This window comes from Sus scrofa, chromosome 9, assembly GCF_054392235.1.
Source record: "Sus scrofa isolate SSC_HxYL_T2T_F1_AM1 chromosome 9, Sscrofa_HxYL_maternal_Yorkshire_Landrace_v2.0, whole genome shotgun sequence".
NCBI classification, from domain to species: Eukaryota; Metazoa; Chordata; class Mammalia; order Artiodactyla; family Suidae; genus Sus; species Sus scrofa.
In genome coordinates this window covers 118550717-118567621 of record NC_139391.1, presented here as the reverse complement: position 1 = coordinate 118567621, position 16905 = coordinate 118550717, and the positions used below count along the sequence as shown (strand labels likewise).

Genomic DNA, 16905 nt, shown 5'->3' with positions numbered 1-16905 from the left:
TTCTCAGAGCCCTGGCACAAGGCATCCCCTGCCCCAAGGTGGGAATGGCTGGCCCTCTTCTTTCTACCTTCAAGACCTCTTCTAAGACTTGCCTCTCTTTCCTGTCCAACCCCACCCAGATCACCAAGTTCCATGAACACTTTCTCATGCCCGTTTATAGCACTATCCAAAGGAATTCATTGCATTTGTCCAGCTGGTGGTCATTGTCTGGTGTGTGGGGAGGTAACTGGGCAGGGACTATTTCTTCTCCACCAGTTGACAGCTTCCTTTGGGCATGGACTGGGTCTCTGTCATCAGACTGGGAACTCCCTGCTCCCCAAGGTGGGGGCTGTGTCTTCCCTCTCAGATTTGGAGCTTCTTTGAGGCAAAAAATGCCTTTCCTTTCACTCAGCCCCAGGCAGAGATCAGTGAGGCAGCCCCTGCTCCCCCAAGGCTGCTCCCACACCTTCCAGAGGAGGCTCCACTGAGCCTGGCATGCTTACCCTTGATCTCATGCTGACTTTCCTCCCGCCTCTTCTCCAGCTCCTTCCGGTCATAATTCAGCCTCTTCAGGCACATGATGCCATACTGAAGACTGGTTCTGCAGGCACACAGCCCCACCCCCACCCCAAGCCACAGCCTCAGTGGGGCCATGCTGCCGCCACATCTGCCCCACACCCAGCACTGGCCACAGCACATCAAGACCTACATGCCTCCAGCACAAAGAGCATCCCAGCCTACTCCTGCTCCTCCTTCCCCCGGGGCTTAGACAGGAACCATCCCAAGGCCACTTCTTCCCCTCTGCCTACCCCAAGTCATCCTTCTCAGCTAGAGTGTGGGCCTGATTGAGGAAGGACAGTTCTTTGAATGAAAGCAACAGCTTCTTCCCTCTCCAGGTACTGGAATGACAAAGACTCCCTACAGATGTTCTGTGTCCCCATTTCACTCAGAGTCTTTACAATGGCCTACAGTGACACATGACCTGTCCCCATACTCACAGGCCTGTTGTTCCTTAAATACACATGGCATATATGCCCTGGGGCCTTTGCAGTGGCTGCTCCTTCTGCCTGGGAACCACCCCCCTCACCCCCTAGACTGCTGTATGGCTCACCCCCTGTCTCCTTTAAGTTTTTGCTCAAATGTTATCTTTTCTATTCAGTAGTTACCTTGTCCACCTGATTTAAAACTGCAACATCACCAGCAACACCCCAGTCCACATTCCCAATTCCCCTTATTCTAGTCTTTTTTCCTACTACCTTTTTATTTATTAACATTCTATATATTTATAATTCCTTGTCTCTCTCCCAGTTACAATGTAAGCTCTGTGAGAGCAAGGAGCTTTGTTTTATTCACTGATATATCTCAAACCCCCAGAATGGTGCCTGACACATAGTAAACACTGTAAGTGAATGAAATAAAATAAGCACTAAAGTACATTCAAAAGTACCAGGTACACAGTAAGCACTCAATAAATAATAACTAAGCCAGGCCAAGAACTAACGAATCTATAGGCGATAAGGGACCCCATGGGCTATTAGTCCAAGCTCCCACCTAGCGCAGGAGTCACCCCTATAGCATCCTTCTGAGTATTATGAACACCTGTGCATGGACACCTCTGGTGATGGGGAACTCACTGCCTCTTCAGGCAGCTCATTCCATCTTGGGCAGCTTTCACTGCTGTGTTCTTTCTTAAGTTGAACTACTCTGTCATTCAGTCTCTCTGGGCTTTGTTATCTATAAAGTGGAGAAATAGAAGGTCTCTCCCAACTCCAACTGCTTTTGACTCTATGTTGAGGTCATTGCTTTGTGAGATTAAATTATTCTTGATTGTTCCCTCCTCCTCTCCCCTCAGTTCTACACAGGTAGCCCATCTGCCTAAAACAATCCCTTAGAGCTCAGAGATACCACTTCTAGGAATTCTTTTCTGGCTCAAGGCACTCATCTATTGCTCAAGCCACTGGTTTAAGCTTTGGTTCCCTGGATGGGGGTGGATGCACACACACCTCTTAGCTGGAAATGCCTCTGATTTCAAATCTCACTATAAATTTTAGTCCAGTTCCTATGCTGTTGCATAGCATAGACAAAATAAAAGGGCTTAAAGTCAGATCATCCTGGGTTTGAATGCCAGCTGTGCCACCTCCCAGCTGAGAGGCACTCAGCCATAAGGGAGATGGGGGTCATACCTCTCCTGTGGAGCTGCTGTGAGAATTAGAGGTGATCAGGTATGAAAGGGCTTAGACCAGCCCCTGCAACATCACAGGCATTCAGCCATGGTACCAATTTTAGGAGGACATTTCTGATTATTTATGCTTGTTCTCCTATCAAAGCAGGAGATTCTCATGGAAACCTGCTCAACAGAACACTATGGTCTAAGGAAAAGAGCTTGGAGTTGAGTGTCAAGAAAGAAGCATTTTAGCTCCATTCAGTAACCAGTTGGATGAGTGATCTGGTGATACTATTGGACTGGTTTTCCCCATCTGTTAAAGGAGAGTTTTAATTATTTTATTTTTTCTTTTTATGGCCACACCTGTAGCATATAGAAGCTCCCAGGCTAGGGGTTGAATCAGAGCTGAGCTGGGGCCTACACCACAATCATGCAATATTGGATCTGAGCTCCATCTGTGACCCATGTTGGAGCTTGTGGCAATGCCAATCCTTAACCCACTGAGCAAGGCCAGGGATTAAGCCCGCATCTTCATGGAGGCACCATTGGGTCCTTAGCCCACTGGGCCACAATGGGAACTGCTGAAAGGAGAGTTTTTAAATATCTCTTTCTCATCATTAAAAAATATGATTTAAAAGAATTTTTAAAGATATAATATATGCTTATGAAATATTAAGTGGAATAAAAACAGTTATATATATAATTGAGGTAAGAAATGTGGAGCTGCTTTAGAAAGCTGAAGTGCCAAAGATTTAGAGCTGAATCTGGAATCATGTGTACAGGCTCAGAGTCTCTCCTAGGGTGTGGGCATAGGGTCCGGGGGAGGACTTTCACAATGGGGGGTGGGACTGGGCTGTCTGATCCTCTAGCAGCTCAGGCACATCTTAGCTTGGCGGGGAATGGCCCTTCTCTCCTCAGTCCTATCAATCACTGAGGAGGGGACAGGTGCAACCAGGCCTGGCAACCTCCCAGATTGACAGAGACAAAAGATTCCCTTTTAGACTCAGTGGTGAGGGAGGGGCGGTGCTGAGGACAGACACAGCTAGGGGTTCCAGCATAGGAGGCTGTGCAGTGTGGTGGCAAGAGAACTGGATTTGAGTCAAGAGACCTGCATTCTGCTATCATCTGAGTAACCTTGGGCCATTGCTTCTTCCTATGCCTCAGTTTCCTTACTCATAAAATGTGGAGGCTAAGTAGGTCCCAACCCAATATAATTTTCTGTTTATGAGTTTGAGAGGCCAACAGACATCTGCAGAGGCCTGAAAGAACCTTGCAAAGCCACACACTCCCAGTTCCACCATTTGTCACATTAACCACTCAAGGCAAAAGACCTGGCTCAAACAGCAGCCTGTGCAATTTGAAGTTAGATGTTAAAAAAGGACTTCCTAAAAACTGTTAACTCCTGGAACCATTACCACCCACCTTACTCTCCAACTCCAATGCTGCCTGGTGTCAAGCAGGCATTTCAAATGAATGGAGCCTGCTGGAGGGGCTAGGTAGGTCTGGAGAACACCTATGTCTTAGGGAGGGCTGCCGCTCTAGCTCCAGCTGGTTGTTTCCATGCTGGGATATGTTTACAGAGCTTTCTGGTGGAATCTAGACATCTAGAATTTTGCATAACACTTCCTGGTGTTTAAATACTGGCAACTGAAGTCATAATTTTTAAAATATATAATGGAGGCCAAACAAAATACATCTGTGGGCCAAATTCTGCCCTCAGGCTGCCCCTTTGAGATCTCCAACGCAGACACTTTTGCATAGAAGACCTTCTCAACGATGGGGAGAAGAAGACTGGAAGACTTCCTGTACAAAAGGGTGTGAGTTTAGGGCTGAGAGGCTCAGATATGGGATGCTGGCAGGGCAAGAGTTCAGGAAGAGCTTTCTTGTCATAAGATATAAGACACCTAAAATAGAGGCTGGGTTCATCACGAGTCTTCTCAATTGTAAATGTAGAGAAATTTCAGAAAGCCCAAAACAAGAAATCAAATTCATACCCAGGGAGAGAATTTTCCAAGTGAAGCTAAGGAGAAATGACTGTGTCTTCAGGGATGCAGGTGAGAGAACTAAACTCTCCAACTGCAGGGGAAGCAAAGATCAAGCTTTCCCCAAAGGGAGACCTGTTACCACCCTGAACAGGGACGAAAAGAGAAGGAAGCACCTCTGTTCCTGGACTCGAGTCCCAGGGTTGGTGAAGACCCCCGTTGGGAGATGGACCCAGGTCCCAGCCTGGCTCACCGGTGGAAGCTGTCCACCATCTTCAGGTGGACCCGGAGGTCCTTCTTGGTGAGATGATCCAGCATGCGAGCGTCCACCAGGCACTCCATGAAGTAGCTGCGGTACTGGGGAAGCCCCAGGCTGGGCAGCCACTCATTCCCAATCCACTCATGATTCATGTCCCCATAGGCCAGTGTCTGAAGAACAAGAGGGAGGTGGCTGGGGGCAAAGGCACTGCTGGTAGTAGGTCGCAGCTGGTGTATCATTGTGAGAAACCTTACTCAGTCTCCATGGCAGTGCAATAAAATTTCAGCTTATTTTCCCTCAGGGGCTGGTAGAGGCAAGAGGTGGGTATTTTAAATGGAATTTTTTCAGATCCTGAAGTGATACATTTCTATTCACTTATCAATTATCCGCACTAATGAACAGAAGCAACTATCTAGGCAGCAGATGACAGGAAATCTTTCCTGCTGACTATGAAATGCATTTGTGGTGCTGGAAGGTAAGTTCTCAGCCTCAAGCCTGCTGAGCCCAGGGGACAGGCTACATTACCTGCAAAGTGGCAAAGAAAGCCAATTTCACTTGGGAAGCTGGCTTCATGTGGTCCACAAGGGAGTTAGGTTTTGGCTAAAGATGTAGAAAAACAAAATATGGTGACCTGCATCTGAATAGCAAGTGCTCAGCTCTCTAAGGCTTGGTTGTCTCTCCAGAAGACAATGTCCTTGGTGTGTTGCCCCCACCCCCACTACGTGCACCACTCACATCCAGTCTGGTTCTGAGAGGCCAGTTTCCTCCTGCCTTCAGGGCAGGGACCTCCTTGACCAGCTATCTTTAGAAATAGGTTTTTTGTTTTGTTTTTTTGTCTTTTTAGGGCCACACCTGCAGCATATGGAGGTTCCCAGGCTAGGGGTCTGACCTATACCACAGTTCACAGCCAGATCCTTAACCCACTGAGTGAGGCCAGGGATTGAACCTGCAACCTCATGGTTCCTAGTCGGATTTATTTCTGCTGTGCCATGACAGGAACTCCTAGAAAGAGTTTTAATGGTAACTCTTCATCAGTCTCATTCCTTGCTCTACTTGACTTTTTAAGAATTGAAAATTTTATTTTGTTATCTTTTAAGATGAAATAGTTGATTATATATATATATATATATAAAATATATGTAGCCTATGTTCATGATTAAGCATAAACATAAAGTTAACATCTCTGGACACCATCTGTGTTATCTACACACCATTGCATGCATCCTTATGTTCTTTTTTTTTTTTTTTTTTTTTTTTTGCTTTTTTTGGGCTGCACCTATGGCATATGGAAGTTCCCAGGCTAGGTAGCTGCAGCTGCCAACCACAGCCACAGCCACGGCAATGCAGGATCGAGCTGCATCTGTGACCTACAACACAGCTCACAGCAATACGGGATCTTTAACCCACTGAGCAAGGCCAGGGATCAAAGTTGCATCCTCATGGATACTAGTCAAGTTCGTAAGCCAATGAGCCACAAGAGGAACTCCCGTCCTTATGTTCTTTTCTCCAATCTTATGTCCTACTGCCCCTCCAGAGGTAACCACCATACTGAGTTTTCTGTCCATCATTACCCTGCTTGAAAAAAAATTTTTTTTTACAGTTCTTATAATCACAAATAAATGTATATCTAAACAATATATGATTAAATTTGCTTGCTCTCAAATTTTTATAGAAAATCTTTGGGGACTTAACATTTTTCACTTTACAAATATATGTCTGAATCATCCATTTCCTTTGCTGAATAGCGTTTTACTATGAGAATAAAAACTGATCTAGCTGGTCACGTACTGATAGGGATGCCCAGTAAGTATACACAGTGCTGCTCCATGCTTCATTTTTCTTCATGGCACTTATATATCTGACATACTGTCCATTTATTTGTTTGTTTACTGTCTGCATCTCCCCTTAGGTTGCTCTCTTCTGTATCCAGAGAGCACAGAAAGGCCTAATACCCCTAGTAGCTGCTCAATAAATCCTTGCTTACCAAGTGAATGCATGAAAGCCCTTTGTTTAACTCACCAGGGGTACCCCTGAGAGAGACAGGAAGAGGAAGAGGATTCGTACTAATCTAAGTCTCATTACTCCTGGGAAGAGGGACAAAGTGAGGGGAACAGGCAGGCATGCTGGGGCCACAGCCCTCCAAGGTTCCTTAGCTGCCATGGTGAGAAACCAGAAGAAGGAGCTGAAGGGGAATGAGTGGGGAGGGGAGTTCAGCAGGAGGAGAGAACCTATGTCTAGGGCTCTTCGTGTGCAGAGAAACCTAAGAGACCAGGGGCTCATAGAGTCCTGCCAGGGAGTGAACCTATTGGGAGAACACTGCCCCAAACTGCTGAGAGATGGTTTTGATCAAGGGGAGGGGGTCTTACCTGAGCCCAGCTGCCCTCCTCACTGTCCTAGGAACGAGTGCAGCATGTCAGGGGAAAACAGGCAAAGTCAAGAAACCTGGCAGCCTCAACCCAAGAAGAAGGAGCAGACACCCCAGTAGCTGCACGGGTGACTAGGAAAAGCTTGCTGGGATAATTAAGAGAGCACATAAGGCTAGTGCACTGTTTGTGTTTGCAGCGAGAGGGGATCAAATGTGTGTGTAGTAAAAACACAGCCAAGCAAGGTGCCAAGTTCTCCCAACCATCCCTGTTTCAACACTGAGGAGCAAGCACAGGGGTAAGGACTCTGGCTTCAGGCCTATAGCAGGCCAGAGCACTCCCAAGCCCTGCTCTTCTTCACTGCAGTACACCAGTGGCCCAGGGTGAGCTTGTGACCCCCTGGGAGGTAGCCCCCGCCATCCCCCACACATGAACTCTTCCCATTCTCACTTCTTTCCCACCAACCCACCATCCTAAGGACAGAACGCCATCACACAGCAGGGATACCAATCTCATATGAGAGCAGCTGCAACCCCCTCCGGCGTCCCATCTTGTGCAAGTCATCAGCCCTAATCCCAGGCCCAGGGCTCAGGGCCAGACTCACTGTTTTAGTGGATTTTGCCAGAGTTTCCATCTCTTCATGGGTGACCCAAACATTTCCAGAAGACTGTAGGCAGAGAAGAAAACTAGGTGGTCCTGTGTGTGGTTCCCTAGGATCCCCATCAGGCTGGGAACCCCAAGGACAACCCTGAGTCCTCCCACAGACCCAGCCCAGAACTCTGCACACTGTCTATCTCTGAGCAGCTCTCCTGCATCACTGTATCTGCACTGCTTAGTACCGTGCCTGGCACACAGAAGCACTCAACAAATGTTTTCTGAATGAACATGAATAAACGGTGTGAATCTGGAATAAGGGGTGACCCCAGTCAGAGAGATGGACTACCAAAGGGGTCCATAGAGTGGTTTACATTCTTGTGGAGAGGTTGGAGGACCAGAGTTTATAAATGCTCCACTTCCTCACTTCCCCCAATCTGGTAACGACACAGAACCCCAGAAGTACCACCATGGAAACACTTCCCAAAGATCCGGAATTACTGGCAGAGCAGGGGTAGGGAGATGGAACCCATGAGTGGTGAGTGGGAGGTAGGGAACTAGTCCTTCTAGAATCAGTGTTACTTCCTCTTAGAGACATGGTGGAACCCTCTGTGGGGATGGAAGGGGAAGGACTCACAGCCACGGTCTTTCCAATGACCAATGTGAGACTTTGTAAAAACTATTCTGGTGCTTCTGAAAATGTCCTGGATGAGGGAGAGGCTACTCACAGTCCTGGAGGTGGGTGGGGCAGAGGGGCTGGTCAGCGACACCATCTCCTGGATGGCCAGCCGGAGCTTGAGCCGGTGTAGGGCATTGCTGATGCCAATTTCCCGTTGGATCTCTGTGTCCGACAGGGCTGACATGATGGCACCACTCTTGACGTTGGCCCGGCAGGCTGCCACATACCAAGCAGGCATCCCCACCCAGAGCTGCAGATATGGGACACAGAGGTTGAGTTAAGCCCATTCTCCCAGATCTGGGCTCCATTGTCTAGAGCTTGGCAATACTGAGGGGCAAGGGCCCAGCTTCATTCATGGTCTGAAAATAGCAAATGCAGAGCAGAGGAATTTAGAAATGTGGAGATTACCATTATCAAATGCCTCTTTTCCCCATTTGACAGATGAAAAATCTGAGGCCTGGGAAGGTGATGGGATTTTACCAACATGCCAAGGATGATGACTATCTGTGAAAGTCTTATGGCTCAGTAATGATTAGTTACCCTTACACAGACTTAGCTACCCAAGAGGCATCGGTATACAGCATCAATTCTGTCCTCCAAAATACGTGGTGTGTATGTTTGGGGGCAGGGAATGGCTCAATGCTGGGTACAGCACATTTGCATTTGGGCAGGGGAAAAACATGCTGGGAAAATTCTAGGACTACCACCCCTCGGCCCAAGGAGTCCGTGTCCCACTCCACACATCCTTCCCACTGGACCCCTGTGCAGACTTACACTTCCTCTGTCTAGATTTACCTCTAGCCAGGAGACCACAGTAGGGCCGTCCCATTGGGCAAAGGGCATTCCTTTTCTGCGAGCATCTTCAAGCAGCTGGTGTCTTGCAGGAAGAGGAACAACAGACTCACTAGTCTTTCCTTTTTTTCTCATCCGTGCTTACTCCCAGGGTCCATGGGCTGTGCCAAGAGTTGGAGTCCCACTAGCCCTGCTCCCCATCACTGCTCTATGCCTGTGGCAGTGTGACACCAAGACACGAAGCAGCAACACCTCTCCATCCCCAGAAGCGAAGGGCTCTTACTTTGATTGCACATGGCCTGATACCTGGACATTGCAGTCTGCTCTGCCAGAGATCTCTAGGTACTGGGTCACTCTCCCACAGCACCTCCTTCCCACTCAGGTCACCCTAAGAACAACCTCCTGGCCCCTGCTGTGCCCACTCAGACCAGGCCAACTCAGTTCAGAAAGGGCCCTGCTGAGCTCTGGGTGCCTGAGTTCATTCCCATGGCAGCCCGGGGGAAGGACAGCCGGTGAGGGGTTGGGCCCCACCCAGGCAGAACCTGGCCTGTGGCTCTTACTTCTTCTTCAGCCGCCGGTCCCGCTCTGCCTGGGTCCCCAGCTTGGCAGGCACCATGGGCTCCTGCAGACCGAGTTCGGAGTCTGTCAGCAGAACTAGAAGGGAAGAGATGGCATATCAGCTTGGCCCTCTGCTTCTTTTCCCTTGGCCTGGGCCATGGCTGGGAGCAGCAGGAGGCTCCTCTGTAACAAACTAAGAGGGCCTGATGGAACCCCTATTATTCCTGGAGCCTCCACACAAAATCCCTACATCCAGGCAGTCCCACAGTGGCATTACATAGGTCACCTGAAGCCCAGGGAGTCTTTCCCTGGGAGCCTCAGCCCTGGAGGTTTTTTCCAGCTGAATGGACCAAAGTTATTCCCCGTTATGGCAGTGAACCCTAGACAGAACTTGTCCTTCCTCCAAACCAAGGTGCACTGGAAACACAGAATTCCAGAGGGGGTACAAGGCTCAGGCATGATTATCCTGACCTGGGTTGAGGGTGCGGAAACAGGCACGCTCAGAGATGTGTGTCTGGGCCTCTTTCTCAGGGTCCTGTACTTGCACGAACTGTAAAAGGGAACATGCATAGCTCTGTCCTCTTCTATTAAGGATTTCCTAAACCAGTGGCAGAACCCTATAGAGTTCATGGCAGGGGCAGGATCTCAGAATTCATTTAAGTCCAAGTAACTCCCTAGAAGTGCACAGAGGGCAGCGGCTGTCAAGATCCAGGATACTGTCCTAGGTTTAGGTGCCGACATGGTGTGGGGAACTTAGGAAATCATAAGGCTTCACACGAAAGACCTTCTCAGCCCTGCCCCTCCCATTTGAGGAAGCTGGCTCTTACCCTTTTCTGCTCCTTCCACCCCCTTCCCTCCCCATTAAGAATAGATTCAAGTCCATACAAAACTCTCCCACTCCCTTCCCCTCAGACACACACCTTTTCTTAGCTTAGCTAATTCCTATTTAGCCTTCAAGCTTCTGCCCAGGTGTTGGCCAGCTGCTACTGTAGCCCCCTACTGCTCCAAGGCTGACCTGAGTTCCAGAAGCACCCAAAGCATATGGCTATCTTAATACTGTTTTGGAATCATTTCTTTTTTTCCTTTTCATTAGAAACTGAGCTCTTTGGAGTTTCCATTGTGGCTCAGTGGTAACGAACCCGACTAGTATCCATGAGGATGAGGGTTCGATCCCTGGCCTCGCTCAGTGGGTTAAAGACCTGGTGTTGCCACGAGCTGTGGTGTAGGTTGCAGACACTGCTTGGATCTGGCATTGCTGTGGCGGTGGTGCAGGCTGGCAGCTGTAGCTCCAATTTGACCTCTAGCCTGGGAAACTACATATGCCACAGGTGCAGCCCCACAGAAAGAAAAAAAAAAAAAAAAAAAAAAAAAAAGAAGAAAGAGAAACTAAGCTCCTTGAAGGAATGCACTGTTGCTCCAATACCTAATACTAAGCCTTGTTTAAAGTAGTTAATACATGTCTATTGAACAAATAGCTGACTAGATGAGGGTAAGAGAGAGAGGAAGGGAGAACATAGAAGAAAGGAAAAGGAATGGGAGAGGAAGACAGCTAACATTTACTGTGTGCCTACCACATGCCAAGCACACGCCAGAACTTTGGATTATCACAGAGGGGGTAATAACGCTACCCCCGCCCAAACACTTACTTGAATATAATGTCTACAAAACCATGATTAGGCATTATGATGTTCTGAGCCCTAGAGGCAAGATGTACTAGGAATAAGTTCTACATTAAAACTGACTCGCTTTGAGAAAGAACCAAGGAATTTCTCCTGATGGTTCTGAGCAGAGTACATCAGGAAACCTCCAAACTGGAAGGAACCTCAGAGGGCAACTTCACACTCAATACAGGAACCCCTTCCACAGCATACCAAATAAACAGCCATCCTCTGACACCTGACACTTCTCGTGGCAGGAGCTACCATGTCATAAAACAGCTCTTCCCACTGTGAAATAGCTCTAAGAGAAAACTGTTTTTTCAGAGCTGAAGTCTGTGTGTCTGTAGCTTCTGCTCACTGGTCCTGGGAGACAGGCAGAGAAGACTGGATCCAAGGACACCTTCCTGCTTCTTCCCCCTACTTGCACCCATTTACTAGGAGTGGACAGAGACCATGGCCCGTGGCTCCATCTCGGCTCAGCTGGATCAGCCTGCCTTTCTCCTTCTTTCCAAACAGGCGGCCGATGGATGATTTGATGCCCTTGCGCTTGGCGCCCTTGTGCAAGGAGTCCTGGCTGCTGTTGCTGCTGCTGGGGTTGCTGCCTGGATCCTCCAAAGCACTACAGGATAACAGCCAGGAAGGGGTGGAATGAGAAGAAACATACTTAAATTACAGCAGAAGAGATGGGAGTTAGACTTCAGGAAGAACTTACAGGAAGTGTCAGAGTTGGGGGTAAGGGGGTATGATCAGAGCAGGTGACCAAAGGAGACATGGGAATGTCCTTCCCTGATGGTGTTTCAAAGAGAAGTGAGATGTTCAGACACCTGGGACAGGTAAGATGCAGCCTGTTTAGAGGCAGAGAGAGGGACGAGATAAACTTGGGATGGAGAGTCTCGAGGTGGAGTCTGCTCCACTTACCTCTTGCCTTCTTCCTGGCTCAGGGCTGGGTGGCCAAGCTTCTCTAGCTGCAGTGTCCTGGGTGAGGAAGGAGGAGAAGTCTCACATTTTATGGTGGCTTTATCCTCTCGGTTCTCTTCCCGAGACACTGGTGACTGAACAGACAGTGGAGCAGTCAGGGGATAGAGGGAGATATCTGGGGCCTGCCTCCCCAGCCCAGACAGGCAGAGGAACATGGAGAAATGCAGAGGGGAGGCCAGGGGCCTCTCAGAGTTCAGACTTGGACTCGAGGGCCCAAAGGGGAGAAGCCAGAAGGGAAGGGCCTGGGAGACTTAACCTATTAGTACCTGGGTCATCAGGCAGCACTCACCAGCAGCTTCCTCCTATGCTTTCTTAAGTCACTGGGCTGGAAGAGAGAATGAAAGGTGAGCTAGGACTCACCCTTTGGATGCCTGAAAGTTAGCCCAAGGGGAGCCCAGGGGTCTTAGGATGAGAAGATAGGGTTCAGGGCCTCACATGGGCCTGGAGAGAATATCACAGCAGAAGAAAAAGCTGGCATAAAAAAATAAGTCAGGGCTACTTCTGGAAGAGAGAAAGAGGTATGGGCACTGGGTGAGTTTCTTAAGCACCATCCAAGGGAGAGGGTAAAGGAAACACTACACAGCCCTCTCCTAACTCAGGACAGGTGGTGCCTGGCATGCTGGGGCCTGCACACATCATCATAAGAGGCTGGGGCCCAATCAAGCCCTGCTGTGCCTTGTCAACTCCCCTCAGCCAACCCCAAGGCAGAGCCCAGTGATGACAGTGTTGTCCAATTGCCCTGAGACTCTCACCAGGGTCATGACCCCCATTCGGTCCAGGTCCTGGGCAGCACTGCGGGAGGTGAGCTTAGGTGTGGAGCGGCCGCTGAGTGGAGGGGATGCGCTGGCCAGGGACAAGGCAGTCAGAGAGGTGGGGATGGAACCACGTTTGCACAGCTGGGTCAGGTTTAGGGCCTCCATACTTCCGCTAGTTACTCGTGTCTCAATCTCCTCAGCACGGAGCTCTGTGGACTCCTTTTCTTCCTGGATCATCCTGCGAAGTAGGCAAAATGGGACCTCACCATTTGCCCCAGAGAAGACCAGCAGAGGGCAGGTGTGGGCACTCCCTGCATTCACCACCTGGTGACCCCAGGCACAGGGCAACATCAGGTTTTTTCTGGCATTGCCAGGACATACAAAATCTTCTGGGCACAGTTGGTTCTCTTCCACTGAAGCTTAGACAATGTGCTATCTTTCCTGTTAGCTGGCCTAATGTAACACAACTCCATAGTTTAACCAATGCAGTTGCTAGGAAAGGAGGTGATTTAGTCAGTGGAATGTAAACCTTTCTACAAGTCAGAATTCTTGGCCTACCACCATCTACAGAGCCTCAGTTTCCCAACATACCCAATGTCAGGAATGGTCTAAGTCAGTGGTTTCTAAATACAGGACTTTAATTGATGCAGATCCCTGATGGAGTTTCTCCTGTTTCTTGGAGAACTTAGAGTAACAGTGATACAGTGATAATGTTGTTATGTGCAGCGGGGAGGCACTCGGGCAGGAGTGTGTGTATGTACTCACATACACATGCACGCACGCGCGCGCACACACACACACACACACACACACACACACACACAGGTATAAAGATGCCAACTGCCCTTCAGGAGCAGGGCCCATCTTTATTCTCAGAGCATGTCTTTCTAACTTTAGGGATGTTAAAATGTCCTTTCTTTTGTAGAATGGTGGTGATAGGAAATGGTAATTACCCTTAATGCTTTACTTTGCAGCATGAAAGTTAGCAGTGCTATGTTAGTACCCTTCCCTGCGTGAGTGAGTGTCTAGTGTTTTCTTCTTGGCTGGTCTGAGAAACCCAAAAGTGTGGGAACCACTGAACCAGATGAACCTTACCTCCCTGTAAAGTTCTGATGTTCTCTGGTTTGGATTTTCCCTTGCTGTCTGCCATGAACATCAATAAACTCTCTACAAAGGCAGGGTAAAGTGCAGGTCTTCGTAACCTTCCCTGCCACTGGTTTCTGTCTGATGCTTTATTAGGGATGCGAGGTATGGCACAGTGCACTGAGTTTAGACCTGAGTTTGAATCCTGGCTCTGCCACTTACTACATAATTTTGGGCAAATCACCTAATCTCCCTGATTTCTATTTCCTTGCCTATAAAATGGAAATGATGCTGCCTCCCCCAGTGCCTGTGGTAAGGGTAAGACTGACAAGAGCTCTCACCCTGAGCTGGGCTCAGTATGTGGGAGCTACACTCTTAGTGATTATGTTTAGCTACCAGAGCTTCAGGAACTCGGCCCTGGAAGGAACAATGAAGTCTGAGAAGTTAACCTGAGGTCCTGTCCCTCCTTGTCCAGTACTAGGTTCCTAGACTGTGGCTCTCTAAGGTATAGCTGTTAGAGACAAGCAAGCACATGTAGAATCTCTCCTGCAGTGACCAAACACAAAGGACCCCTGTCCTTCAAGGCACCTCCCAGGCCCTCTACCCCTGCCCTAACCTGATCTCCTCGTTGATAGCATCCAGCTGCTCCTGCAGCATCATGGCCAGGGTCTGGGCATCTGAGTGGCTGCTGGGGGAGACAACGTCCATGGAGCCCACCAGACCCCCTGGCTCATCCTCATCCACATCAGAGATCTCAGGGTCACTGTCAAAGGCAGGGGTGGCTGCGGGGACCAGCACCCCAGGCAGTGGAGATGGCTCCCAGTCCTTAGCAAAGAAGGAAGGTAGAGTAGTAATAAGACACATGAGAAGTTCCTGCTGTGGTGCGGTGGATTAATGATCTGGCTTGTCTCTGTGGAGGCGCTGGTTCAATCCCTGGCCTGGCGTGGTGGGTTAAGGACCTGGCATTGCCGCAGCTGAGGCATAGGTTGCAGCTCTGGCTTGGATTCAGTCCCTGGCCTGGGAACTTCCATTTGCCTCGGGGGCGGCCAAAAAAGAAAAGGAAAAAAAAAAAAAAAAAAGGCACATGAGATGCTAAGGAGCAGGGCCCTTCCCATCTATACCAGCAACACTGGCATCTCCTGGGAGCTTGTCAGGCCCCATCTCAGACCTACTGATTCAGAATCTGCATTTTAACAAGATCCCTGGATAATTTACTTGTATCTTAAAATCTAAGAAATACTACTCTAACCCAAGGAGCCAGATAGCAGAATGGTTAGCAACAGATTCCAGAGACTGCCTTGCTTTGAATCCTGGCTCCACCAAACACCAGCTATACGACCACGGGAAAGTTTAACCTCTCTGTGCCTCAGTTTCTTCATCTATAAAATAGGATAATAATAGCAGCTACTTCATAAGTACCTGTGAGGATTAAGTTAGGAAAAGCACGAAAGGCACTAAGCACAGTGCCTGGCACCAAGTAAGCACCATATAAAGGCTATTTGTTTCTATTAACACAAAAGGTGACTAGATGTAGGGAACAAGAGAAAGCCAAGTAGGCCTGACTGTCCTGTGTCTCACAGAGTTTCAGCACATTACAAGACCCTCTGGTTAAACCTCAGAGAGGGTAGCTTCTCAAAAATCATTCTATAAACACCTTCAGTAGACAAAGGCCCTCAAGACGAAAGAGCACAGAATTGGGCTGGGAGAGTGAAAAGAGCTGGGGAAGAAAAGGAAAGAGGCCATCTCTGACCCCATTCTCTAGAACCCAAACCCACAAGTTCCTCTTAGGGCTCTTTCCACTCTTGCAGCCTTAAGACTGAGCTCCTGGGCAGCTGCTGTGTCGTTATAAACAGAAAGAGGAAAGGGGGAGGGGGAAGAGAGAAAAGAGGTGATTTCAGACTTTGATTCCCCCTAGGGGCTTTCCAGAGGCAGCGATGAATCTTGCCCCATCAGACTAGGAGTTCCCACCTTCTCTACCTATATCTTCTGGTGTCCTAGATCATGCAGGGAACCTGGGCTCAAGAGAGAGCAGGCTAACAATCTTGAGGCTAGGAAGGAATCAGACTTTCCCAAAAGACTGAAGTCAGTCCTTTTCTGCCCCGAATCTTTCCTGTTCCCTTACAGTCTCCCTAGGCAGGCTGAGCATGAGCTACAGCTGCTTCTCAGAAAACTCAGATGCGACTCTAAGGGCCAGTTTACCTATCATCCTCTCTTCATCTCCCCCCTAAACCACAGCTTCTGTTCCAGAAAGCTTGCCAATTCCACTCTGCCCCTGCAGTGCCTCCCCCTCTCGACCACCAGAAATACGTGCCTGCACACCCAGGCACACATGCATAAACTTCAGTGGGGCCTCAGGGACTAGTCACCCGCCAGCCCCTACCTCCTGCCCACCAGGAGGCTGAGGCGAGGCGGGGCACAGCTGTTGCAGCTAATGATGGCCCCAGCCCCAGGGCTGCAGCTGTTGTTGACACGGGGCGGGGGGGGGGGGCAGGGGGAGGATTTGCACCACACACCAGCCAGTCTGTGAAACCGGAGCCAGGCACACGGCAGAACTGACCCCAAATTCCCCAGGGGAGACCCGTCCGCGCTCACCCTTCCACCTCCTCACCTTGGCAGACTCTTCCCGCAGTGCCGAGGAGTAGCAACGATGCAAACCTTGAGGTGCATGGGCAGCTGTGCTCAGGGAGAACCGCCCATCCGCTGCACTGCCCAAGTGTGCCCTTGAGTGGTGGATGGGGGAAGAAAAGACAAGCCCTGAGGGCTGACACCCCCAGCTTATACCCACTAGGTCCAGAGAGTTAAGGGATCTTTAGCTTGGAGAAGAGAAGTTTTAGCAGGGCATGAGCTTTTGTAAATGACTTAAGGGCTGCCATGTAAGCAAGAAATTAAATTTAGTCTCTGGTGTGCTCCACGATCAGAATGATCCAGGAGAGAAAGTTCTAGAGAGGGAGCTTTCCACTTATGTAAGAAGTACCTCTGAATGGCAAGAGTTGGCTAATGACCCAACTAATGGCTCTAAAAAAGCCAAGCTCCCCATCAAAGAAGTATTCAGGTGGAAGCT

General features: G+C 49.2%; 1 protein-coding gene across 50 annotated transcripts in view; it reads right to left on the bottom strand.

Moving 5' to 3' along the window:
- Positions 1-16905, bottom strand: part of PPFIA4 (PTPRF interacting protein alpha 4) — a 75076-nt gene that overhangs the window by 34933 nt on the left and 23238 nt on the right. For 24 of the 50 annotated variants that reach the window (XM_084977553.1, XM_021063604.2, XM_021063605.2 and 21 more), the window contains 13 exons: positions 16453-16564; positions 14461-14669; positions 12759-12999; positions 12296-12331; positions 11947-12080; positions 11481-11647; positions 9373-9466; positions 8816-8897; positions 8070-8270; positions 7352-7414; positions 6751-6777; positions 4379-4554; positions 483-580 (listed from right to left, as the gene is read on the bottom strand). In XM_084977553.1, the coding sequence (XP_084833679.1) occupies positions 483-580; positions 4379-4554; positions 6751-6777; positions 7352-7414; positions 8070-8270; positions 8816-8897; positions 9373-9466; positions 11481-11647; positions 11947-12080; positions 12296-12331; positions 12759-12999; positions 14461-14669; positions 16453-16564 (1640 nt within the window). The remainder of the gene's footprint in view (positions 1-482; positions 581-4378; positions 4555-6750; positions 6778-7351; positions 7415-8069; positions 8271-8815; positions 8898-9372; positions 9467-11480; positions 11648-11946; positions 12081-12295; positions 12332-12758; positions 13000-14460; positions 14670-16452; positions 16565-16905) is intronic. The other 26 variants (XM_084977557.1, XM_021063608.2, XM_084977556.1 and 23 more) reach the window with 3 other exon arrangements.